The sequence below is a fragment of the Mastomys coucha genome, unplaced genomic scaffold (assembly GCF_008632895.1).
Source record: "Mastomys coucha isolate ucsf_1 unplaced genomic scaffold, UCSF_Mcou_1 pScaffold6, whole genome shotgun sequence".
Taxonomy (NCBI): domain Eukaryota; kingdom Metazoa; phylum Chordata; class Mammalia; order Rodentia; family Muridae; genus Mastomys; species Mastomys coucha.
Window position 1 is genome coordinate 40,736,590 of NW_022196912.1, and position 27,392 is coordinate 40,763,981.

The 27,392-nt window shown below is 40.5% G+C and overlaps 1 protein-coding gene across 11 annotated transcripts in view; it reads left to right on the forward strand.

Annotated features, from left to right (window-relative positions):
• The window catches only part of Kidins220 (kinase D interacting substrate 220), an 86,337-nt gene extending 59,254 nt beyond the window's left edge, over positions 1–27,083 (forward strand). For 2 of the 11 annotated variants that reach the window (XM_031357137.1, XM_031357138.1), the window contains exons 24-31: positions 1,699–1,925; positions 3,803–3,916; positions 4,585–4,641; positions 11,336–11,368; positions 14,828–14,959; positions 16,510–16,608; positions 17,552–17,788; positions 20,458–23,496. In XM_031357137.1, coding sequence (XP_031212997.1) covers positions 1,699–1,925; positions 3,803–3,916; positions 4,585–4,641; positions 11,336–11,368; positions 14,828–14,959; positions 16,510–16,608; positions 17,552–17,788; positions 20,458–21,717 — 2,159 coding nt within the window. In that variant the 3' untranslated portion in view covers positions 21,718–23,496. Of the gene's footprint in view, positions 1–1,698; positions 1,926–3,802; positions 3,917–4,584; positions 4,642–9,560; positions 9,594–11,335; positions 11,369–14,827; positions 14,960–16,509; positions 16,609–17,551; positions 17,789–20,457; positions 23,497–25,197; positions 25,259–26,651 lie in introns of those variants that run through there. The other 9 variants (XM_031357143.1, XM_031357144.1, XM_031357147.1 and 6 more) reach the window with 8 other exon arrangements.
• The last annotated feature ends 309 nt before the right edge of the window (positions 27,084–27,392 follow it).

A 27,392-nucleotide genomic window follows, 5' to 3' on the forward strand; every position in this document is an offset into this window, starting at 1 on the left:
CCTTCCTTCCTTCCTTCCTTCCTTCCTTCCTTCCTTCCTTCCTTTTGTTCTTTCTTCTTTTGTTTTTTCTTTCTGTTGTTTGTTTTTGTTTTGTTTGCTTTTATTTTTGAGGCGAGGTCTCACTGTTTAGCACTGCTTGGACCCAAAGTCATTGTAGTCTTCCTGCCTTGGCTTCTGAAATGCTGGGATTACAGTCATGTGCTACTATGCTAGGCAGAATTTCCTGTTTCCAACTTAGCTATCTAATTTTATCTTGCTTTATGAAAATTTAAGATAATTTTTAAGCATCCGCAGAGGAATTAGTTGGAGTGGGACTGGGCTGTTGACCCCGTGGGGCCCTGAGGTGTTAGCTGTCTACTCTCTGTGTCCTCGTCCTTGCTCACTAACTTCTCCCTTTGGAATAGTGAACTTCTCTTTTCTCACATATAGTCTTGATGTTCAGATGTTCTAATTGTCCCTTGTTCATCTTCTGTTCTAATAGGGACCTCCAAGTTGAGCAGAAAACAAAAACAAAAATTTACTTTCATTTTAGGTTTTTAACCTAATTTATAAACTAGGACTTGAATATAACTATTAAGGGTTAATTTATTTTATGGCCATGCTGGGGATTGAACCCAGGGCCTTGGGCATACTAGACAAACACTCTGTCATTGAATATGGCCTCACCTCTTTTTACTTTTATTTTGAGGTAGGGTCTCAGTAAATTGCCCAAACTGGCCTTAAACTTTTTTTGCATTCTGTTTTCAGAGCTCAGGCTACCAGATCTGGTTTGCCTTTGGGTTCTAGAGAGGCTATTGAGAGGCCGGTGAGTACCGGAGCATGCGCGGCTGTGTGGAACACAAGGGTTCCACGGGATACTGCTCATCAGACCGTAATTGAGCTTTCCAGGAGTTACAGAGGAGTCACCTTCCATTAGTCCTGTAAAGTATAAGAGCTTCACAAGCATACACTGCTCTTGCCCATGTGTGGACACTGAGGGAGAGTAGAGCAGGCAGACAAGTGGCGAGGAGATGAGGCAGGGAGGGGATGACTCTCCTTACACAGTAGGGTGATTATCATTAACTATGACTTAATGAGTGTTTCAAAATACACAGAAGAGGCCATTTCAAATGGTCTCATTGCAGGAAATGAAGAGTGTTTGAGGTGATGGATATGTCCATGTCCTCAGTTTGAGCATTATGCAATATATACATTTATTAAGGGAGCAAATTGTGTCATAAATATGTAGTTATTATGTAACAACAAAAATCCCAAACTCCAAGTTGTTTTTCTCAGTGTTTACTCTCAGGCTGATGCTTTTGTGGCTGTGTATTCTTTGTTGAGAGGTCAACGTGTCTCAGTTTGTAGGCTCACGGTTTAGCTCACATTGTATGTATTAGACAAATTTGAGTCTTTTGTTAGCATAACACAAATAGAACTTTAAAGAGTCAAAAATTATAGTGTTTGGTAACTGAAGAAAGAATCCAAGTGTGGTAACTATTCAAATGGTGAAGAAAAAAACCTCTTTTATGTACATCAATTGGGCTTTTTAAAATTCACTTAAAGTCTGTGGACTAGTGAAGATTTCCTGTCAACTCATTTAAACTCAGCTGGAGTCACTAGCAGCGATGAAAGTATGTCCTTGTTAGTAGCTGATGACAGGACTCATCATTAGTGCCCTGTTCTTTTTTGCTTTTCTGGTTGTGATGGAATTTTCAGATGTTCGAGCTGCAAGAGAGCAGATCAACATAGGAGGCCTTGCGTACCCCCCACTCCCTCTGCACGAAGCCCCTCCTCGGCCACCTTCTGGGTACAGCCAGCCTGCATCTGTCTGCTCCTCCTCAGCATCTTTCAACGGGCCATTCCCAGGCGGGGTTGTGTCCCCACAGCCCCACAGCAGCTACTACAGTGGCCTGTCCGGACCCCAGCACCCCTTCTATAACAGGGTAAGAGTCAGCACCGCGGCTTTAGAGTGTCTCTTCTGGGGGCCCCAGGATTCCTCTGTCTGTGGGCTCTGGTACTGGTGTGGATCTATAACGTCTTTAAAATAGGAAAGTGTAAGGCTTAAATGTACAAGTATAGGATTTTTTAAAAAATGAAATCTTGGATTTTAGTGTGTTCTAGAGTTCTAAAGAGTGTGAATATAAGATTATTGGCTTTTATTTTCTTGTTAAAGAAGATACTATAACAACAATGGTTCCTTTTGTATATTTTGTTATAGCAGTTTATATCAGCATTCGTAACAGTGAAAAAGTCCTAGAGTCATTTGTAGTTAGACATGTGTGAACTAATAATGGGCCCATACTACTTGAAGGATCAAACGTTATTGCCAGTTAATTCTACCATAAGCCATTTTAATTTCAAGTACCTTTAGTCATATTAATTCTTTGCTTAATATACAATTTCTTAACCAAAAAATAAAAGCACAGTTTCCAGTGGTAACCAAACCATGTTGGATGTAGTTGCTCGAAGTGTCTATTCTCGCCTTAATGACCCTAATCATGTAATGACACTAATAATTTTCTGTAGGAAAACGGATCATGAGCTATAATATGCTTTATAGAATCCTACTAGTAAAATCCATTGTAAGTTTTAATCCTTCTTTTCTCCCTGGTTAGTGTAACTTCAGGAAAACACAGGGCTAATATTCATAGAGGACAACTGACTGCAGGACTTTATCCATATGAGCTGCCAAGAAAGAGTTGGGATAAGTGTGGCAAGGAAGGAATTGAGAATTTAAATTAAGTTGTTATTTTTTAAATATCTATATTGGCAATTAGCTTTGCTGTTTGTAGAGCCTTAGAAATGTAATATCATTTTTCTGTGTGGACAAGACAACACAGGAGTAGCCAATAGCATTTATGAGAATGTTTGTTCTCTGTCAAAATTAACTGTGCGGTAGGTGGTGCGGAATACAGATCTGCAGGCACCAGTCTTAAAAATCTGCTGCAATTGTACATAAGGTGGCTCAATTAATACTAATTAAAGGTGTGAAAATACATTTATCTGAAAAAAAGTTATGAAACCATCTATGCTGGCATCTTATATTCATCATTCATTTATTTTAAGAGCAATAATGTAATATACTTTTAAAGTATTAATTATTTTTAAGGCATTAAAATTTATTTTATTTTTTGATTTAGTGTTTCTGTTATTATTTAAAAGTCATAATAATTCTATTCTCTTAAAGTGTCAAGAGTAAAGAAGAGAGAAGCGACCACCTCAGTGCAGTGAAGCCTAATGAATTCTGACCTTTGTATTTCCAGTTCATATAATCTGATGTGTAAATTCAGAAGTTAAGTCTTGTGTAGATAGCAGGCTCCCTGTCTTACAGTCTAGAGCTCACTTCAGTGTGCCAGGACACAGCTGAGTCCCAGGGCCCCAGCGAGGCTGTCCTTGGAAACACTGCCACTTGTTTCCAAATGACCAGGGCAATTTTGAGTCTTAATAACTTTTTTGGGGGGGAGGGTAAGGCAGAGTATTCTAATAATATTCTAGTCTACTTTAAAGAAGAGTTTGTTAGTTAATATATAGAAACCATGTACAGCAAACTTGTTAAGATGCTAAATATAAAGCAAATGTTTGTGTTAAGTAACAAGGTACAAAACTTGATTTGTGTTTTAATCCTATATCTGATGAAGGAGACAGTGTCATTGTCCTAACTCTGGTCTGGATCTCAAGGCCAGCGGGTGCAGGAACCTTTTGTTTTGTCACTTGCTTTTGAAGTTTGGAGTTGTGTTGGTTAGTTTCACTTGATGAATCTCATTACACTTTGATTTCTGTAATTGTTCATGCCCTTTTTTTGTTACATGTTTCTCCATAGCCATTCTTTGCCCCATACCTTTACACGCCAAGGTATTACCCTGGCGGTTCCCAACATCTCATCTCACGTTCATCAGTAAAAACGAGTTTGCCCAGAGATCAGAACAATGGCCTAGTAAGTATATAAAGGGGTAACTAAAATATTAATCTCATAAAAGAACATGGATACCATTAAAAGCTTTTTTTTCTTTTCCTTTCTGGACTAAAAGAGTACAACTTACTTTATAGTTTTGAAAAACAAGCTATTACAAATATAAAATGTATTATTTCTGGTAAATATCTATGAAAGACTAGCCATCTCCGGGACTAAATGTTGAGTTTTTACATCCAGAGATCTCTGGCTTATCATGCTGTGTTTGCTACCAACACTTTACAAACTAGATCTTTATAACTGCTAATTTCTAGTATCTTTTTAAAGGACTTGCATGCTATCTCTCTTTGCATTTACATTAGCATTATGGCTTAGCAGATAGAGGTGAGCACAGAAAAGCTTTCCAGGCTGCAGCAGGGAGTTCACAGAATGAGCTTGTTTAAACATACTATTGAATAAAATTAATCCCAAACCAAACACATCTGTGCAAAATATATTAGGGGCTCCTGATTGATGATAAACTTTAACTATAAAAAACAAGTTCCCTATTAACATAATTTAAGCTACATTTTAAAGTGGGGGAAGGGGAATTTCAGTCATGTTATCTGTGTTGTTATCTTGGCATCATGTTCATTCATCTTCCGTGTCGCTCATCCTGCCCTGTTACCCACTCTCCTGTTTTATGTTGCTAGGAAGTAATCAAAGAGGATGCTGCTGAGGGGCTTCCTTCACCCACAGACTCCTCGAGGGTAATGGAGTAGTCTTGTGGCGTGGAACACTAGTGTCTCATTGCTTCTGCAACAGTAATGATGTCTTAACGCATTTGGCACTAACTCACTTATGGTGTGATGGCAGTGTAGAGTAGCCAAGCACTAATTACAACTCATGAGTTCATTCCAAAGCTAATGTTTCCTCCTGCATTTTCCCCTTCTCAGTGATGTGGGAGGGACTTGTTTTCTTCAGCAAGGAAGGGCTGCTTCTAGGAGTCATCACAAGTATTCAGGTGGATTTTTCCTAGTGCTAAACATTGCTTTCCTTTCTAACTTTTTTTACAAAGTCTGTACTTGGTATGATTCATGTAGGATAGCTTTGAAAGTATCACACATCACCTTTGACACTAGAGGACGCATGAGCTGGGTGCTGTAAATGAGCACATCCTAGCTCCTCACTTGCTTCAGGTGTCTCTACCACTGGTGTCTTCCTGCAACACTACTTCCTCCTTCCATTAGTCATGAAAATAAAGCAGCTAGACCCAGCACTGGTTCAGCATCTAAAGGAAGTTGTTTAACAATACATAAACACACAACAGATTGTAGAGGAAGCCACTAAAAATAATAATCCTTCCAGACCTTATATTTAATAAATACCTGTGGTGAGCAGCCATGAATTTTTACTTTAGTCAGTCAGTATGCAGTTGAAGAGTCCAGCTTGTGTGTTATGTTCAGAATATGTTATCACATGCAAACATGGCCTCTCTGATCTAAACCTATTCTAAAATGCTCTAAGCAGTGGAGAATTACAGGTTGAGATATTACATCCTGAGTTTATCAAGAACATTTAACTTATCACTTGCATTTAAATAGGGGATATATTTTTAAACCTTAATTTCCTTTTAATTAATCTAGTTAAGAGACAAACATGGAACCATTTTGTTGTTTCCATTGAGGAGCTGACTCTTAAGTCATTGACATTCTAGTTGAAATGTTTGGGTAATCCAGTTATTTACAAATGGCAGGCAGACTGAGTCACAGCAGTTCTGTTTGGGTGCTTAGGGACTCTGTGGCCTGTGGAGCATCACCACTGTATACAAAAGTGACTTTCAGTTTCTTCAGAGAGCCTTTGCTACAGGGAATTATGTGTGCAATTCAGTTCTAGAGACTAAAATTACTCAGTGAATTTCTGATGAAAATCTGATATTATGAAAGACTTTATGCCTTTGATGAATACAGAAATACTAGCTCTTCCATGAACAGAAATGTAGGCAAACACTTGTAATTAAAATGTGTTATTAATTTTTTTTCTGGGTCCATTAAGAAGAGCATTCTACAAGGTTGAAATAAGTTTTTCTGGGGCAAGGGGAATAATGCAGTTCCTGAGCCATGCTTAGAAGCTCAATAATAGCACATAAAGGGGCCTCACATAGAGCAGTGTCTGTGTCAGTAAGATAGTTCATTTCTTGTTCTTAGCAGTAAAAGCTAGTTTGTAGCTGGGAGAGTGGCTAATAGATGCTCACCATGCTTCTTGTGCGTCTAAGAAATTAACAGTGACAACAGTTTGTAACCTGTGTCTTGTAGAAGACTAGGAAAAGCAAGTCGACATTTGTTCAAAGCCAATGAAAGCAGTGGTGGAAACTGAAGAACCTGCCAGTCTTAGGCCTTTTCTTGGTGTGCAGAGATGCTGTGACCACAGCAACACTTATAAAGGAAACATTTATTTGGGGCTGGCCTACAGGTTCAGAGGTTTAGTCCATTATCATCATAGTGAGAAGCACAGTGGTGTACAGGCAGATATGGTGCTGGAGAAGGAGCTGAGAGTTGTACATCTAGATTGGCAGGCAGGAGGGGGGAGAGAAGGAGAGAAAGAAAGAGAAGGGGAAGACAGAGAAAGAGAAAGAGACAGACAGAGACAGACGGACAGACAGACAGAGGATGGGAGGCAGGGAGGGGAACACACATACAGACTGACTGACAGACTGACTAGGCCTGGGTTGAACAATTGAAACCTCAAAGCTTAGCTCCCAATGACACACTTCCTCTAAGAAGGTCATACCTACTCCAACAAGGTGACACCTTCTAATAGTGCCACTCCCTAGTGACCAAGCATTCAAATTTATGAGCTTATGGGCCTCATACAACGATACTGCTAGCTGAACCAGCAGCCAATGGGAGAGTCAGTGGCCCTTTGTGCTGGAAGCTCCTCAGTCCCAATTGGGACAGCAGAGCTGGTTATTGGTCTTGTCTCTTTGGCCAGCATACCCTGAATAGACATGATGAGAAAGGTTACTTGCAGATATGCCAGGAGCTAAATGAACGTCTCATAACAAATTGTGATATTATTACAGACCCATGATAACACAGAGTGAAGGTGAGGCTAAAAAGTTAACTGCCTGTGGTCTTTGCAAAATATAGATGAGCTCATCTGTTTTTAACCACAAGAAATTTTTGACAAACCTTTGGAAAGCAAATCTTTGTAGAAATAATAAGTTTTCTCACACTAACATTACAGAGGTCATAGCCTACAAAGTACAGCCAAACTAGCAGGTAAATTATAGATAAATGTTTCACAAAGTAGGGGGCTTGAAATATAAGTTCTGTGCTGGTTTTGCTCCCTGTAATTTTATGGCTGAAGGAATATGCATGCCAGATCTTGTGAAAGTGAAGATAATCTTAGACCTGAGATATGTTCTCAGAGTGTTGGAGTTGGAAAGTTCTAGTGTGTTCTCATCCAAAGGTAGAGAAATCCTTTTTCATAATTGAGGTTTAGTTTGCACTTCAGTTGTAGGAGCAGCCCCTGGGCCAGTTCCAGGCCTCCCTTTTCTTCTGATGCTTCTCTAGGCACAGCTTGATCTTGGGGTCTGGTCTAGCCTCCATGGAGCAAGTGAAATATAGGGGCTTACACCAGGAAACAGGAGCAGGGTGGCAGGGAAGGAGCCAGAATGCAGCCATTCCTGAGGCCTGCCTTGCCCATTCCCAGAGATGAACAGGCTGCAGCCTTAGGGATTAATAGATCATGTGACACATTCCTGCCCTTGCAGAAGCTACCCTGATTCTGTGCTTTACTACCCTGAAAAGGCAGGTCAGTTTCTTTGGTCTGATTTAGATATTACTAAAGCTTGGCATATGTAAGTACATTATTACTAAGAATACCCAGGTCCTTAAAGATGCAGAACTCAAACTGCTTCAGTTGGGTAGAATTGGCTAGTGGTGGAAAGCAGTGTCCACGCTCAAAGCCAGTTTAGATTAGCACAGGTGTTTCGTTTACTGGTGGTTTTTAGGTGCAAGAGGCATAACTTAGATGAGTTTTGAGGTTTTGCAAATGCCTATACATCTCTTAAGGGCGGGTATGGTCTGGGAATCATATAGGCAGTCCTGTGAACATGGAGTGTACTTACAGACTAAAGCAGCTACACCATCATTAGATTGCACTGCCAGTAACATAGTCTCAGGTTGACTTTCATGCTGCGAGGCTCCTGACAGTGTTAGGGAATTTGAAGTTTTTCTGAATGATTACACTACTCTCGGTGGAGTTCTCAACAACGTGTCCTTTGACTTCTACATAGATTTGAACTGTGTGGTCCCACATAGATGTGAATTGCTTTGAGGAAAAAGATTTACATAATTCACAAAACACTCTTAGAAGGCATTATCTAGAAATACTGGAAAAGTAAGGAAGAATGGTTTGCATAAATGCATAAAATGTATGGTAAAAATATTTACTAGCCATATATATGTGTGTATGTGTATATACATACATATATGTGTGCATTATATATATGATATGTATGTATGATATATATATCAGTTCTAAATAATTAAAATGTATCCAAGTTTATAAACACCAAGACCATTGCGTGGCGCACTGGAAGTGAGAGAAGTTTAAATGCAGTTGAGGTCCAGTGTGAGGCTAACTGACTGCTGGAGTCATCTCCTGCTGCTTCATGAGCTCAAGAGTTAGCTTGAAATGCTGTGGGAGTATGGAGCTACCTCCCCAGGAAGCTGCATACAAAGGTAAGACCTTTTGTATGACATATGTAGCATGCAGAATAAAGGCTGACTTACTGCTCTCAGGTAGGCTTCTGCTTAGAAGCAAGCTACTAGCAAGAATTTAAGGGAGCCAAGAGCTCTATCCAGATTTCTGACTTTGGGCAGTTGGTTCCCTAAGTTCATATTGCTCAGGAGTCAGCTCTAGTGGCAAGGCGAATGAATCTTCTGATGCCCTCAGGTTAGGAAAGGCTCCTTATGGAGGGCCCAACTTGGACTAGGTTTCCTGAGTGACATTCTGTTAGTGACCCAGAGATGCTCTAGAGGGCAGCTTCAAGTTTGCTGCTTGTGGTGAGGACTGAATTTCATTGGCAAGACATTTTTTCCCCCAAAGGAAGGAAAACCATAGCATTTCTTCATCTTTTTAATTTTTTATTTATTTTTGTCTTCCTTACTGATTTAGCAGTATGTACTCCTGGCTGATACTGAGTGAGCATTCATTGTCCCAACCTATTAATTGAGCATGTGAAGGCCCTATCTGGTGGGTTAGAGCAGGAGACAAAATGGAAGGCATCCTGTCTTCACATCTGTAGGTTCCCAGGCCTCCAAGGGCCTCACCAGTGTCTGTCTTTCTCCACTTCCAGGAGATCACTTCTACACATCATTGAAAAGACGTGTCAGTATTTACTATTAAGTTTATTTGCAAAGGAATTTCAGAATTGAATAGGCAATATTAAAATAATTTCATGATTTCCAGTATCTTCTTAAGTTTAGAGATTGAAGAAAACTGTTGATTTAATAACAGCATAACAAATGAAGGTCCAAGCTTTTACTTAACAGGTTCATGCAGTAAAGTGTAAAAAGCTGTTGCTTCTTGAAGGTACTTTATATCCATCACTACTTTTAGAGCTTGCAAATTATGTTCAAGGCAACATATGTCTGAACCAAGCTGACTCTTGTTTGCTCAGGCGAGGAGCTGGACAAGAAAGCAGCTGATGCAGGTAAGGAGTCAGGCACTGTAGACTTTCTTCAGACTGGGGGTGACACATGCACCCATCACCCTTAGAGACCTCCTGTAGTAGTGTCAACCAGCTAGAACATTATGCACCCTTTTAACAATACTTAAGAAGTGGATTTTTAAAATATTTATTTATTGTTATATGTAACTACACCATAACTGTCTTCAGACACACCAGAAGAGGGCATTAGATCTCATTACGGATGTTTGTGAACCACCTTGTGGTTGCTGGGATTTGAACTCAGGACCTTCAGAAGAGCAGTCAGTGCTCTTAACCGCTGAGCCATCTCTCTAGCCCTACATGGAAGTCTTTATGCCAGGTTTCAGTTCAGTTTTTTTCTCTGAATTTCAGGTAAATGGACTGAAATATATTTATAGGCGATATTATAGTAATGTTGAAGTCGTAGGTATAGTTAGATGTTAAAAAGTGTGTGGGGTAGGGCAAAGAGATGGTGCAGTGGTTGAGAGCACTGACAGCTCCTCTGGTGGACCCGGGTTCGAATTCCAGCCAGCACCACATGGCTGTTCCACTTGTAACACCAGTCCCAGGGCATCCACTGGCCTCCATGGGCACTGCATTAATCTATACACAGATGCAGTCAAAATACCCATACCCATACAAATAAATAAAATTTAAAACATTTTAAGGTTATACAGCAGACAAGCATACAGTACTTGTTTTCTCTCCTTTTAATTACAGTCCTTAAACTATAGTGTTAATTAAGCCTTATCCATCAGCTTTAACAGAATTGTTTCTCCAGCAGTTTGAAGAATAAGTTATGTAGTGATCGTGGTAGCACAGGAGGAAGAAGAGTCAAGTTGCATTTCCAGCTAATTAACACTTGTACTTCTTGTTAGGGGGCATCTTACAGTAAACTACCACTTCACTGCACTTGTCTGATACCTTTGCACATCCCAGTGGGCATGTGTGTATAGTCACCTTCTAGAAACTTAGCTGAGTTTGATAGTAAAAAGTAGAAGAGGTTCCCACCGTGGGTTTGATACTGGTCCTGTTCACAGATGGGCATCTGAGGTGAGGCTAGTGAGCCCCGCCCCTTGCTAACTAAAACGCCATGTTCAGTTGACTATATGAATTTGTTGGTCATCAGTTTTAAGATTTAAAAATATTTGCCACTGATTTTTTTTTTAAGTACAGAAGAATAATTAACAACAGTGGTTGTTACTTTAAAATTTTACAGTATGTCAATCAAAGAATGTGGCTTTTTTTTTTTTAACATTTCTGATTTGTTGGGCTACAAGACATTTCTTTTGAACAGGCCATTGAGGCATCTGTCAGAATCAACATAGTCAATGAAGCAACACACATTTAAAGATAGGTTTCTTATTACTAACTATCCTTTAAGATAGTCTACACAATTAAGCCTTATAAATGTTTTGACAATTTTAACATTATATAGAAAGAATATTGGCTTTTCATGGAAAAGTATGATTTACCTAGTTTTCTTGTTGAATGTATCATGCATGATTTATTTTTTAATGAAAAAAATAAGTTTTAAGAGTGTGATTTAAAATTTCTAAGTATCTACTAATAAAACGGTTTCACGCATGTATGTTCCTTGCTCCATGCTGCTGATACCAAGGTTTGTTCAGAGTTGAGGGGAAGAAAAAGGCTTGGCAGGGACTCTGCATATGTATGTGATATGTGTGCTTTGATGATTTATTTCATATTCATGGTCTTCACTCTGTTTTATTCCTTCCTTAAAGCCGTGTGACTCTGGGTTTAACAAACAGAGACAGGTACAGAAACTCCTGGTGAAATCTCACTTACCTTCTAGGTGTTAGATAGTCATCGGCTACTTCGTGCTGGGCTGTTTATAGATCTGTGCTCATTCTGTGCCTTGGGTTTATTTCCATAGTTGCTTTCAGCCTCTGCATGGCAGTCATTGCTGACTAATCACTTTTTAGCTTATCTAATAAATTGACTGAAGATGTGGTATTTCAGAGTGTACTGTTAATCTACTGACACCAGAAAGCAAATCCGCCACCTCAGGTAACTAGTGTTTTCATAGCTTTGCTTGAATTGAAGAGATTCTGATTAAGATGCAGTTTGAAGCTTCCGTTTAATGGTTTAAACAAGCTGATGTGTGCTCTGTTAAATTCTCCAAGTAAGATAAATAAATAAAAAATAAATAAATAAATGAATTCTGACATAGAGAACTAGTTTTACTGAAGTGATCTGTTCTGGATTACACAGGTGGATTTCAAGGGAGACGGCACATAAATGTTAAAGGATTAGCCTTTGGATTCTTTGTTTCCTCTCAAAACAACATAATTAGTTTCTTTTAAGTATATAGCAACTTAGTAAATTTTTATATTCCTCTTATGATATTTCAGTTAAAATTTATTATTTTGGTTATAAGATTCATTTAATTTAAAAGTAATTTTAGTGTTTATTATTACTTTACAAAAAGCTTGGAAAGTGATTCACATTTCTCCTTCAATCAAAGAAACTATTGGAACATATATGATTTTCAAATTAGTAGCTTATTGCTTGATAAAGCCCAACATACATGTAGGAGTTAGACGTGATCTTCACTCCGTGGCTGAGGTGGTCTCTGCTAGGTGTCAATACTTTACAGCATTCTTTCTTTCTTTTTTTAAACTAATACATTCTTGGGTAGGCATTTGAAACTCTGCACTGTCCTGTTCTACCTGCTTGGCTTTGCCTATTAACTGATGGCCACTGATGGAGTTTATAATGCAGCTGCGGTAGTGATGGTGTTTGCCTGGTGGGGATTTCTGTTTCTCTCTGCCATGTGCATTAGTTGGACTTCTTCCTAATTCATTTACTTAAGTATTTAGTTTTAAGGCTGAGCATGGTGGCACATGCCTTTAGTCCTAGCACTTGGGAGGCAGAGACCAGCTGATCTCTGTAAGTTCAAGGCCAGCCTAGTCTACATAGCTCCAGGACAGCCAGAGCTACACAGAGAGATCTTGTCTGAAAAAAAAAATTAGTTTTATCAGTATGAATTTATGGATTTTTTCTGTGAACTATTATAATTTATATTTGTTGATCAAATATTTATTTTGTGATTTTTGAAACAAAAAAGAAAGTAAACCAATGTAAATATATTGAAAGCAAGGACCCAAGTTAAAGGATTAGATGACATTTAAAAGATTGGTATTATTTAACAGTAAAAGGAAGTGAAGTGTGACAAGATGAATGAATGAGCCTTAAAACAACACACTGTGAGAGTCAGTCAGGGAGGGTCACACACTGTCGAAAATGTTGGCAGCAGACACTTCAAACGCAGAGGGTTGCCAGGGACTACAGTGGTGTTAAAGGGATAGGAGTGACTGCTAATGGGAACAGATTCTTTTGAGGGTAACAGCTCACAAACTATGTAAATAAAGTTACAGTCATTGAATTGTACATTTTAATGTGGAAGCTTCATGTCACATGAAGAGGAAGTCAGCATGACTTTTAAAACTCACACAGTTGAGAGTGCATAGTGAAAACACTGGCTGACGTACTAGACATAAAAAAGAGGCATGTGCAAAGATATGAAGATCAAAGTATGAAAAGTCGGGTCTTCTGCTGTTATTATTTTAAAAGCAGATCAACCCTGGATCATATAAAATGGCACAGTCTATGGTTAAATAAAAACAAACTATAAATAAGCATATTTGATGCAGTTTGTTTCAGGTCACCTGTTCCCAAACTTTGATGTACCTGTGTTGCCTTTGTACAGCTTGGTAGAGTCCCTCAATCGTTAAGTCACTGTGCCTGCTGTCTGAGTTATACATTCCCATCCAACACCTAGGTGCATGCATACTCTTAAACACATGCATATACGCACGTGCACATACATGCATGTGCATGCAACATGCACACAAACACACATATGTACATACACAATGCATGTGTATATATTTCTGAGGTAGTACAACTATTATTTTTTCACATTACAAATAAGTATTAACTGTGCTTCACAGGCATTTTATTTTTATTTTTTCATTTTTTTATTTATTTTTATTTTTTTTGGTTTTTCGAAACAGGGTTTCTTTGGATTACCCTGGCTGTCCTGGAACTCACTCTGTAGCCCAGGCTGGCCTCAAACTCAGAAATCCACCTGCCTCTGCTTCCCAAGTGCTGGGATTCACAGGCATTTTTAAACTATAGGATAGTCCACAGTCTTCTAACACCAATAAACGAGTCAGTAGAACATAACGTGAAATATTTATTTACCTTTTTCCCCACCTGGCAGTCCATGAATTCACTATGTAGATGGCTTTGAACTAAGAGAGGTTCACTTGCCTCTGCTTCCTGAGTACTAGGATTAAAGGCATGAGCCACCACTCCCAGCCAGAGGTGATAAATCTCATTTCCCACATGAAGAGTATGTTGAAGGCCAAACAGGGCAGATTAGAGTGCTGTTTTCTTTATCCTGTATGTTGGTTGGCTTCTCTTTATCATGACTATAGCTTCCATACCTTTTCCAAAAATAGTTGGAGCAGATAAAACAGGTCATTTACATAAAGCCTGATCGACTCAGCTTCAGTCCGAGTCCACCACTTCCTAGATAACTCATTCTGGAAGCCCTAAGCCAACCTCCCCAGAGCTGTGTTTGCACTTCTGGGCTTGAAGGGAAGCACACAGAGCCAGATATAGTGAGGCCCTCTTCAGATGCCACCGCTTTGGAAGTGTTAGTCTAAATAAGCTAGATTTATTGTTTTGGTTTCCTTTTTAAATGAAAACAGGCTTTTATAGATTAGATCACATGACTATTGTAGGAAAATTTAAATTTTTTGGATAGTTCTGAAACCTTAGACTACCAAGGTAGTGCATAGAATGTTTAAGATTGTTTGATGTAGACACTTGAAAATTAGTCTTAGACATGTCTTTGTATTCTATAAGTGTAATTTTCTTCTTTTTTATCTCTTAAGCGCTCTCTTACTGAGGGCAGTGCCCTTATTTCTTAAAGTTAAGTGTAATCATTTGAGGACTTGACATAGATCTGGGCCACAGGATAGCCATCTTACAAAAGTGGTTTGGGTCAGGCTGTCTCTACTGTAATAAATGCTACTCATTATATGTCAGATAGCTGAATCTATTCATTAAGACCATTTTTCTTAAATTCTATATGCATTGGCTGTGTTTTCTTTATTTCAGCAGTATAACTTAATGAAGTTTTCTATCACATGACCTCAAACACTTCATATTAATGCTACTCATATTTCCCTTGACTTATCTAGGCATCCGTCCCTGCCACAGGCACCTCACTGTTACTGAGTTCAATGACTGTGGATGTCGTGTGTGAGAAACTGAGACAGATAGAAGGGCTGGACCAGAGCATGCTGCCTCAGTATTGCACAACAATCAAAAAGGTGATGTGTGTTTGCATCTTACGTAGACACCTCTAAATGAAATGGCTGCTTTCTTTTTTAGAACTATACTTGCTCTTTTTTCTAATTTTATGAGTAGATTAAAGGAAGAGTAGCTGAATTACAGCACTACTTAACCAGTGTCTAATATAAGTAAAAATAAAACAGCTTATTCACCATGGAGTAGAGACCATTGATCAGCTGCCTGGGTACATCCATTACCTTCAGCTGCACACAGTATTCATCTCTAATCTGAAACCTCTGGAGTAGGAAACTGTTTTGAGCATGGAGGTCAGTATACATCAGATATCAGAGCCTTTTGGTTGTTGGACTTTGTGCTGGATGCTCAGTGAGTAAAATTCGAATGAATATCCCTTCCTTACTGGGAAGTGCTGCACTTGGAAGCAGTTTTGGTCCCAAGTGACTTGGGGAAGGATACCTGGCCTGCAGTATGTGTTTATGTGGCTTTGTAATTACAGAGCTTCATTTCCTACAAGTTGTCATTTTGTATCATGTATGATTTATGATTGTGTCATGTTTGAAGAACCATATAGGTTGGGCTTGCAAGGCCGAAGCATCCACGAAGGGTTTTTTCTTCCAACCTTTATAGTACCAGAGTCACCCCGAAGCTGAGCTGGAGGTGCAAGCAAGACATTGCCTGTGTGAAGTTAACTGAGTGTGAACCTCTGCTGCTTATGTCCTTTAAAGAATTATGTGCATTTTTATGTACAGTTTTACTGACCTAAGCCTGTATTTGGGCAGGAGTTTAGCACATGCCCATTTTCTTACAGAGCTAATCCATGCCGGTCCCTGTCTGTCTGCATCAGTACCTCCTTACCACCCACCAGCCCCACTCCTCTAGGCAACTGGCAAGTGTCAGGAAAGCCTGCTCCTAGCCTGCCATGCACAAGATCTGTACACTTATTCCTTTGAATTAACTTAGAAATGGAGCATCTTACCAATCCCAGACACAAATGCTACCTAAGGTTACCAGTTAGTAGTCAGGCTTTTTTTTTCTCATAAAATCAGAAGGCCACCCTGTAATTATGCTGCTGTTTCTCATCTAAGTGCAGCTAAAATTACAGGGACCCAAAAAATGGAAAGCCTGTTTTTATCCTAACTTTAATGGGCTGGGCAGATAGGAGCTGGACATTGTGTATCCATTTAAGTGGAACTGACCTGTTAGACACACGTCATTTAGATCTTCACAACTAACATACTCACAAGCTTAGAAGTCAGTTTTGCTTCTAACAGCCGTGTTCATCTTAATATTTTCTCAGATTATAATAGAAAAAGTAATGGTTTTATTGCTGCCCAGGACAGAGCAGGGGGAAACATTTGAGAGTCTGATTGGTCTTGAAGTGTGGTTTGTTTCACTGAAATGCTTGACACTTAGGAAAATGTCAAGTGCTTGGTGTGGCTGAGATACTCAACATTATACTGCATGGAGAGATGGCCGCTCTGAGGGCAGCCGCTCTGCAAATGGAATAGAAGCAGCCCTGTCATCACTAGTGATTCAGAACACTCTAGATTTTGTTCTTATGTTCACTCAGGCAAACATAAATGGCCGGGTATTGGCTCAGTGTAATATTGATGAGCTGAAGAAAGAGATGGCTATGAACTTTGGAGACTGGCATCTTTTCAGAAGCATGGTAAGGTTTTTGTAACATTATCATACTACAGCACTTTATCCTACTGAGTAAAGTTGTCTGCAACATTGTAGAAACTCAGAACTAAAAAGTACTGGCCAAAAGTGATACATTTTCCATATTAATTTTAAAAACTCTTACATTGTCTTTTACATTTCCATATTAATTTTAAAAACATTTACTTGTCTTTTTTTTTTATTGAGTTTAAACTTATATTCAACCCAGTATTATAGGGAATAGTCGGAGCAGCATGTGGAATCTTGTCTTTCTGAGGAAGAAGCAATTCATTGCTTTCCCATGCTTTTTAACAAAACATGCTCTCCTTGACCAGTTCCAGGTGGGTCCCAAGCCCTCTAGGCCTCTACCTTCAGTGTCTGTCCTTGTCCAGTGCTCTTGTTAGGCAGCAATACACAGGAGCCGTGTTAGAAAGAGCCCAGCTTCAACATGAGCTCACCCTTGGTGCTCCTCTGCTTCCCTCTTGTCCTCCATCCACTCCCAGCTGAGGTCTTATCCCCCTGGCTCATCTTCAGAAATCTTTTCAGATCGGTTTACCCAGAATCCCTTAAAAGCTGACCCTCCCAACCCCACGCTCCCTGACTCTGAACGTCCACTTGTTGCTCTTGTGGGGTAGAACTGTTCTGTACTAAGGCAGAGTCCCTATCATTGTAATTCTCACTGGTTTCTGCTTGGCTCTGGGTTCCTTTACACACTATAGTTGAACTTTGGTTTTTAAGTTTTAAAAGTTGTGCACTAAAATGCTGATACTTCTCTTAACATTGTTAATGGGATTAAGGTAAGATTTGGCATAAAGTCCCTGGACCACCGTGGTGGCAAGTGTGCTTTCTTGACCCTATTGTAGTAACTGTACTGCACTTCATCTTTAGTGCTCTCTGAAGCCTCTGTAAAGGCATTTGGCAAAACAGGTGATGATTCTTCTTCTCCTAAGGTCTTAGAAATGAGAAGTGTGGAAAACCAGGTGGTCCCTGAAGACCCACGTTTTCTCAATGAAAACTCAAGTGCCCCAGTTCCTCATGGGGAATCTGCTCGGCGCACTTCTCACAGTGAACTGCCCCACACGGAGCTTTCCAGTCAGACTCCCTATACCCTGAACTTCAGCTTTGAAGAACTGAACACGCTTGGCCTAGACGAGGGAGCCCCACGGCACAGTAATCTGAGTTGGCAGGTATTTATTTTGTGTCATTTTTCATATAATTGGAGAATAAAGGCTGCAGATATGCTGGTGCATTAAAACACTCATTCAGACAGTGTTGGTTGAGAACCCAGCTGGGCAAGAGCAAAGGCCATCTACTCAAGGAGTTGGGTTTATTTTGAAGGGGAAGAATTGGCAAAGTACAGAGGAAGTTAAGTTATTCAGAATTGATAAGAGTGAAGGAGGTCCCAGAAGACAATGGTAGGAGAGTAAGAATGAGGTGCTGGGCCTGGTGGTGCACGCCTTTGATCCCAGCACTCTGGAGGCAGAGGCAGGATGATCTGAGTTCGAGGCCAGCCTTGTCTACATAGAGTGAGAATGGGGCTGTGTTAGGGTGGTTGCAAACTTGCCTTTCTTTTGGTATTTTCCTGTGAGATATGGTAATTACCAGCCAAGGTGTACCTGTATGGAAAACTAGCTTCCTGCTGTCCTACTGACACCTTCAGTTTGGTTTCCCATATCACACAGAGCACACACTACACACCACACTTATTCTTTCTCTCATGTTACTCAGGCTGGCCTTTAACCCCAGAGCTCAAGATTCCCCTGCCTCAGCAGCATCCTATGTGGTAGGACCACAGGTCTGCACCATGTTTTCTGTGGAGATATTCTTAGAGGGGTGCAGGCGTCAGAAGCAGAAGTAAAAGTCAGAGATGCATGAAGAAGAGAGGACCAGAGCAGGGTGCAGAGGAGCAGTGAGGGAGGCTGAGACAGTAACAGCAAGGAAGCCATGTTCTGACGGAGTAGGAAGACCAGCCTGGAAGGTGCTCCTGGGAGGGCTTTTGTCTGGCAGTGAAAATAGTTTAATTTTTTTCATACTGTGTACCTTAAGTGAATAAGCCATTTTATTATTAATACTGACTATTACAAGAATTGGTTTACAATGTGCTAAATTCATACTTGGTCATCTTTGTTCCGACAGAAGTGGTTCCTTTCCTTTCCAGCTTCCTGAGAAGCTGCTCCTCCTTTCCCCACTGTGCAGGTGCTTCCTCCTGTGGCCCTTCCCATTCCCACAGCAGCTCTCACATTGCCCTTGATCTTAGCCTGTGTTCTTAGCCTTAGTCAGGTCCCTGGGCTGGCGAGATGGCTCAGCAATAAAGATGCTCCCTACAACCCAGTGACCTGAGTTTGATCCATCCCTGGGACCCACATGCTTTAAGGAGAAAACCAACTCCTCAAAGTTGTCCTCTCACCTATATGTACACACACACAGACACACACTCACACACACACACAAGTAATAAAAATTATCAGGGCTTAGAAAAGTTTCGCATATGTAAGTTATTATAAATAGTTAAATAGAACCTGAAAATGTTTCTAAATATTTTTAAGTAATTATATATTAACATAAATAATATTTTATTAAAAAAATACTACTTTTTTAAACAAAAAAGTACAGTGAGAATGGGAATGGGTTTTTTATTTTTAATTTTTTAAATTTTATTTGTTTTTATTTTTTATTACACAAGTGTAGAAAAGCTCCAGGATCTGGAGGGGTCAGGCTAGATGCCCTGAACTGGGAACATCAGCATTCTTTTCCTGCACTACCAATAGGGCACAGGCAGCCAAGATCACTTTCAGGAGGATGGGAATGTTTTACACATATCTTTAATGACTGTCTTCATAGAGGACTACTGGGTCCCTAGGTGCTCCCTCCCTCGCATCTCCTGTGACAACACACATACATGTAGCTCTGGGCAGTCTGTATGAATGAAGGAGAAAAGGCACAGACACCATCATGTCCTGCAGAGTGCAGTTCAGGACCCATGGGTCCCCTGCACAGGGACTCACACAGCCTTTGAGGACAGCTGCATTAGTGGGTGGAAAGAGGCATCGTTCTTCTAGTCTGACAGCATCCTGTGGGACCTCCTCAAGGAGACAGACACTGTCCCCTTTCCAGAGAAAAAATGGTCTTGCCTCTCTCTATGCCTTTCCTATGGTCTGATCATAAACTCTCTTGATGCTGCTTCTTTCTTTCTTTGCCTTTTTTTTCTAATCTGTACTTTTAATTGCTCACTTATTAGCTTTTCTACAATCTAAAGCAGCTGGAACCTTAAAACCCAGTGTTAGAAACTGAACTTAGGTTTCCCATTCTGATTTCACTGGGGTTCAGTCAACCTGCAGCTTCCATTGAGGTTCATTGCAAAACTGTGTTATCTGCTCCCCCTCCGTTTTAAGAATATTTTCTTTCTCTGGATTAAAATTGTACAGGAACTTCCAATTTTATCAGATAACTTGAGACAGGTTCCTTTATTGTACCTTAAAGACTTCGTTTTGTTTTTGAGATCTGTCTATATTTCTTCCTTATCTCTTCTAAGAGGAATTCTTTCTAGAAGATGCTTTTACCTTAAATAAAACAATTTGAAATTACTAAACACAAATGCTCAGATGACTTCTACAACCTGAAATTGTTCTTTTAAATATAAACAGTAGACTAATGTTGCTAAAAATTTATAAGCTAATTACAGAATTATTCATAAACTCATAGCTTTTGTTAAACTGTTAGGTCGATTTTTTTAAAGACCCTAGTATTGTGATAACTTTTACATTATTAGTGTACATATGTTTCCTAAGCTAATGTTTATTATGTCTTTTCCCCTTCTTATTTGAATTCTTAAATTTTTTTTTTTCTGTCTTCACAGTCACAAACTCGCAGAACCCCAAGTCTCTCGAGTCTCAATTCCCAGGACTCCAGTATTGAAATTTCAAAGCTTACTGATAAGGTGCAGGCTGAGTATAGAGATGCCTATAGAGAGTACATTGCTCAGATGTCCCAGTTAGAAGGGGGCACAGGGTCGTCAACAATAAGCGGCAGATCTTCTCCACACAGCACATACTACATAGGTCAGAGTTCTTCAGGGGGCTCCATTCATTCTAATCTAGAACAAGAAAGGGGGAAAGAGAGCGAGCTAAAGCAGGAGGACGGGCGGAAGTCATTTTTAATGAAGAGGGGGGATGTCATAGATTACTCCTCATCAGGGGTGTCCACTAATGAGGCCTCACCCCTGGACCCCATTACTGAAGAAGATGAGAAATCTGACCAGTCAGGTAGTAAGCTACTCCCAGGCAAGAAATCTTCAGAACGGCCCAGTCTCTTCCAGACAGACTTGAAGCTTAAGGGAGGTGGTCTGCGCTACCAGAAACTGCCCAGTGATGAAGATGAATCTGGTACAGAAGAGTCAGATAATACTCCACTGCTCAAAGATGACAAGGACAAGAAGGCTGAAGGCAAAGCAGAGAGAGTGGCCAAGTCTCCAGAGCACAGTGCTGAGCCCATCAGAACATTCATCAAAGCAAAAGAGTATCTGTCGGATGCCCTCCTTGACAAAAAAGACTCCTCAGACTCGGGAGTGAGGTCCAGTGAGAGTTCTCCCAACCACTCTCTCCACAACGAGGCAGCAGATGACTCCCAGCTGGAAAAGGCAAATCTCATAGAGCTGGAAGATGAGGGCCACAGTGGGAAGCGGGGGATGCCACACAGTCTGAGTGGCCTGCAAGATCCAATTATAGCTCGGATGTCCATTTGCTCAGAAGACAAGAAAAGCCCTTCTGAGTGCAGCCTGATTGCTAGCAGCCCTGAGGAAAGCTGGCCTGCATGCCAGAAGGCCTACAATCTAAACCGAACGCCCAGCACTGTGACTCTGAACAACAACACTGCGCCCACTAACAGAGCCAATCAGAACTTTGACGAGATAGAGGGAGTCAGGGAAACATCCCAGGTCATTTTGAGGCCTGGGCCCAGCCCCAACCCAACCACTGTGCAGAATGAAAACCTGAAGAGCATGGCACACAAGCGAAGCCAGCGCTCCAGTTACACCAGGCTCTCAAAAGATGCGTCTGAGCTGCACGCGGCCTCCTCGGATAGCACAGGCTTTGGAGAAGAGAGAGAAAGCATTCTCTGAAGAAAAGAGAAGTGAAGTAGCGTTGTTCTACCGAGAACAAGTGTCATAAACTTTGAGTTGACCCATCCTCATTACTCATCATGTTTTTGCATCACAGACACCTGATAGGTGGTCAGGCATGTGGGGAAGCAGACAGGAAAGCCTGAGAGAATAGTCATCAGTCATCTCCATTGTCACCATCACCACAGACACTTTAAAGTCTCACTACCACTGTTATGCCCTTTCCTGGCACACAGCTATGCAGAGTGATGAGAACAGGCTGAATACAGAAATAGGTCAGAAGTGTATTTAAAGTTGAAAGGGCTTAAATCACAAGGAAATAAACCTAGAGATCTCCTTTATAAACTATTCATGTAACATTTGAGGGACGATGAAGCACAAACCAATTTCATTGTTAGTGTTTAATCTTGGTGCAGATTTATAGGTTTTACAGTAGCCCAGAGACTAAAAGTGAAAACCTAGCACATGAATAGCCAGTGTTCTGTATAAGAAACATTGCTTTTAAGGGGTCTTAAAATTTAAGTAGAAAATATATACTAAAGAGAGCGATAAAAGTTGATGATTAGCAAGTTAGTTAGCAGGACCCAAAGCAGTGGCCTGGGCCGTGGTGAATCATTAGCAGAGGAGGTGGAGAAGGGCAGTATATTCCCAGGATATTCTTTCCAGACCCAGCCCTGGCTTCCGACACCATCCACCTGTGCCCTCAAAACCATCTTAGTTTGTTCTGCAACTCCTAAGTGATATACCTAACTTAGCTCATGGCTAAAGAAAAAACAAGTTTTAGTGGTACTGGTGATTAAACTCGGGACCTCACAAGTCTTAAGTCCTGTATTGACTGACTACATTCCCAGCCCCAAGCATGAGTCCTTTTCTTCCTCCAGAGATTTGGAAAGCCATGGGTATAAGAGTCCAGTAAACTCTTAATGAAGGTGTCGGGAAGTTATTCCGTTAAAGGAGTGTGCGATGGTGATACTAGACAAATGACAGTGTTTAGTTTGCTAACATTAAGTCACTGCCTTCTGTAATGCAGTAGTGTAACGTATCTGTTCCTAAAGCAACATTTTAGTTCTGAGGGGGGAATTATAAAGATGGAGGCATGGTTTTAAAAAGGAATTGGAAAGCATATAACAAAGCAAGAACAGAGTCGGAGCGGGTGTGACCTTGACACTTTTATTCTTAGCAGAGCTAGGAGAATGACCACACACATTTAAGTATCCTGTAGGCTAGAGGTGTACCTGTCTTCATCATGCATTGAAACTGTTTTTCATTTGATCATAGTGTGTTTACGTAGATCAGATCTAGTGGTATGTCCTGAGCCATGGGTAGGGTTGTAGATGGTAAGGTTTTGGCTTTAGTGCTCATTGAGATTTCCATCATTGATTGGACCTGTGTGGTTTACTTGACACTGTGTTGGTAGCTGCTCCGTGTTTCACTGCCTGGCTGTTTGAGTGTAATTGAGCATTTTCATGAAGTGCATATGTTGCATGATCTTTAACAGGTATTTTTAAACATTAAAAGCAGCACGATGTTACTGACATTATGCATTAGTAGTATGCAATATCATGTAATGGGTACTTCAGAGGCAGTTTGGGTCCTTTCCAGGTGAGTAGTTATAGCTCACAGTCATGGGAGTCCTTTATTCACACTGTCTGTGAAGTCAATGCTGGAGTGCCAAGTGCACACGGAGACTAGGAACAATAAAGAGTTGCATGCCATTCTGACTCACGGAGTTTTATTCACTATAGCAATGATAATTCCCATTCTGATTAAAAATTAAAACATGGTCTGTGTGTGTGTTTTGTCCTATGACTGGAGTATGTAAAGACTTACAGGTCATAAAATTGGCAGACTGTTTCACACAGCCCTTATTGTCTTTCTGAGAGAGATTGGCTCTGGAGCCACTGAGCCTAACTGGTGCTTTCTTGAAGTACAGTGTTCCAGAGCACGTGGGCACCACAGCACTAAGAAGCCCATTTCTGTAGCTAGAGGCAGACGGTCCAGATCTCTTATTACGTGAACATTCTGGACATTGCTTTCTCCTACTGATACAGAAAGTGACAGGCCAGATGGATTCCTGAGTCATCATTATCCCTGAGTCTGCATGTCAGTGTGTGTCTGTGTCTATAATGCATAGCGCAGTCTGATTCACGCACAGGAAAAACTGCTCTAAGCTGGATGAAATAATAGAAAAGTGAGCCGAGCTTGAACCCTGCCAATCTTGTAGACTGAGTCACTTGGCTCCACCTTCAGCCATAGAGTCTGTGTTGACATAGCATCCTAACACAGACACCGTGGCCTTCTGGAGGGTTATTTTCTGAGTATATCTGCAGTCCCGGCTGTCCCGGAACTCACTCGATCTGTAGAACAGGCTGGTCTTAAACTCAGTCACCTGCCTCTGCCTTTCCAGTGCTGGGATTAAAGGTGTGAGTCGACTTTCCCAGTGCTAGATGATTAAGGATCAAGAATCCTACACTATGAATTTTAAGCTTCACTGAGCATAGTGGTTCATGCCTGTAATCCCAGTACTTAGGAGACAGAAACAGGAGAATCAGGTGTTCAAGGTCAACCTCAGCTACATAGAGATTTTGAGACCAGCCTGGGCTGTATGAGACCCTATCTCACAAAACTAAAAATGCAAATCTGAAGTGTTTTCAATAAGAGAACTTGTTTTTGTATGTTATTTTGTATAGGTTTTAAATATAGTCAGGATAATCTTAATTGCCTAACCAAAGTAATTTTAAGAGTTGTATGTGCTTAAATACTCATCTTGAGAACTCAAGCTAACTCATATGTTCTAGTGCTATAATAAAATAACCTATGATTATGATTTTTTTCTTACTAATCCTTAGAATTTTTTTTGAATGAAATCAAATCTTTTTTTTCTTTTGGTGTGGCTAAAGTATTAAATTTAAAAGGTTTTTAAGACCACATAATTTTTGGTTACACCAGGAATTCTCAGCCTCTTTAGAAATATTCCTGAACTAAAAACAACAACAACAACAACAAAAAAAAATCCATGAATTCCTGGCAAACTCCTGACTAGATCAATATACTTACCAGGAAGAGAGAGCCTAGGGCCCCTTTTAATTTATGGGTGAATGATCTTGAATGATTAGGTAGAAAGGAGGGTGCAGTCAAAATAACATTTTTGGCAAATATGTGCTATGGGTCCCATCCTGCCTTATCCCCCATCTTCTTTCCTGGGCTAAGTAGACACAGCAGAATACAGAGCTAATGGGGACCCCTCCTGCTTAGGGCAGGCGAGCCTCTGAAATGAGTACCCTTGGGCACTCAAGCTGAAGTCTAGGCTGGAGTTACATAAGTGAATTGAGAACTAGAGATTTATGGATAGCAGTGAGCTGGCTGTGGACAGGGTTTCATTGGCTCCTCGCTTGGCAAAGGTTGAGAATCCCTGGTTGAGACTAATTAAGTAGAAAGAGATTTAAAGTCTTACATAATGTTAAACCCTTTCCTGCCTAGGAAGAAAATGCTGCCCCTGTGCTAGATAGACAGCGATTCAGAAGATCCAGTTTAAACTGAGGTATGTAAAAAACTAGTTTTCCAAGTAAGAAGTGTTTGGAACAGTTGCTAGTTAACCACTGTCACCCACATGGTTGAAGAGTTTTTAAACAATCAGCAAACCTTGCTGCTGTGAGATCCTGTCTCCTAGGACTGCCAAGCTACACCTAGGATGTCTCACCAATCCATGGCTTCCTCAACATGAGCTGAGCAAGAGCAATAGGCTTGCCAAAGTGGATTGGGATCTGTGGGGGAGCTCATGAGGCCTCAACCCTACACAGAGCTATAGGAAACCAAGGGATGCTGGCAGTAGGAGAACTGGTCTTAACCAGAGAAAAGCATACCAATTGTTCATCCAATACCAAATGGACAGCCCTGAAAACATAAGTAACATTGTACAGATTGAGCAGCTTATGGGTGTGTTTAGGAACATACATACCTATATGTATGTAACAATAGTTAATGATAAGTAGAGACCATGAGTTTGAAAGAGAGCAATGAGGGGTATATGGGGGAGTTTGGAGGAAGGGAAAAGCAGGGAAGGATGATATATATTATGATCTCAATTTAAAAAAAAAAGTAGCGAACCACAGTTCTGGTCTCAAGGTCCTCTGGCTGTTGGCCTAGGCAGGTGAAAGGCTTCCCAGGGACATTCTGGAACTCAGAGCAGAAACCCTTTCTGAAAAGGACCTCAGTGGCTGAAGGATGGATGAGCATTGTTCTGGTCTCCCAGGAAAGTGAAGCATTTTGAAAAGTGATGAGAGAGGTCGATCAAGAAGGATAGGATCCCACCCCAACAGTCCCATCAGAAAATTACAGACTCTGTAGAATGCCAGGGGTTCTCCCACGCTGCTATTGCTGCCTAGGAGCACTGTTGCCAGCCCCAGCAAGGGCAAGCACTTGAAGTCTCAAGTGTGGCCATCCACTGGTGTATTGGCTTTTATGCCTCTGTAAAGCTGAAGTATTACTAGTGAGGGGCCATCTGCATTCCCAGAAACAGCAAGGTGTGGAATCTGGACTGAATGAAGACCAACATCATTAGCAAAAAAGCTTGAAACACAACACAAAACATACAGTGTTTAACACTGTGTTACTGTTTCAAAACAAAATATTCTGAATGTGTCTGTGGGTATGGCCTGTGGTCTGACTGATAGAGACTACTCCCCAGTCCTTACTCTGCATCTAAAGATGTCCTTTGTAGTGCTATTTTACTGCAGTCTAGCAAAGCATGGACTGGGCATATCAGAATGAACTACTAAACTGTCAAGGCATGAGTCTGTGAAGCCATATTCACACAGCAGAATGTTTCCTTTATTTATGCTAAGAAACTGTTTGAGGCCATTAAGGTCTTGATTATTCGTGATCCTTTTCCACTTTTATGGTATTTACATGTATTTACCTCCTTCTCTTTCAAGGCTACAAGGGCTCTAGAACCTTAGTATCTGCCCATAGACCAAGCAGCGCTTCTTTCTCATTCTCCTGACAGTTCGGTTAATTTTCCCAGCTGGCTTCCTCACCATGTATAAGGGGGTGAAGAAGACATGGCCACCACTCTAGCCAGAGAAGAAATGTGTCACCTTAACCAGATGTATCTGTTTCTCTGTAATTGTAGGACTTAAGTTAGGTTTTAATGAAGTGTTACTTTCATGAGATTTTAGGCAAAAGCCCAATGTATAGCCCCCCCAATGTAAATAACCCAGCCTCTCCTCTTATGTCAGATAACTAATAAAACATAGATATTTCACAATTGTCACAGTTCTTACGCTTGCAAGTTGTATTTCTTAGAACTTTTAGAAGGCATGCCGTTTTTACTTAATTCAAATTAAACTACTTTATTTTGAAAGAGATCATTTTCTTTTTGGATTCTATGTTTTCTCCATGTTTTGCCCGTGTTCTTTACCGTCTCCTTTTGTCTGTGTTTTTTTGGAGGCTGCATTATATGCATTCTATTTTACCACAAGACATTATTAGCACAGTACCTCAAGAAGAAACTTCAACAAAACTTTTTAGAAAAATCTGATTTCAGATAACCCAGGACAGTAGGCAACAATGTCTGTAAGTGAATAAGGTGAATCTAAACCAAGTTAGTAAAACTGCCAGAGTCTGCATGTGTCCTCCATAATGTGAATACCCTGCTGCCCTACACCCTCACCACA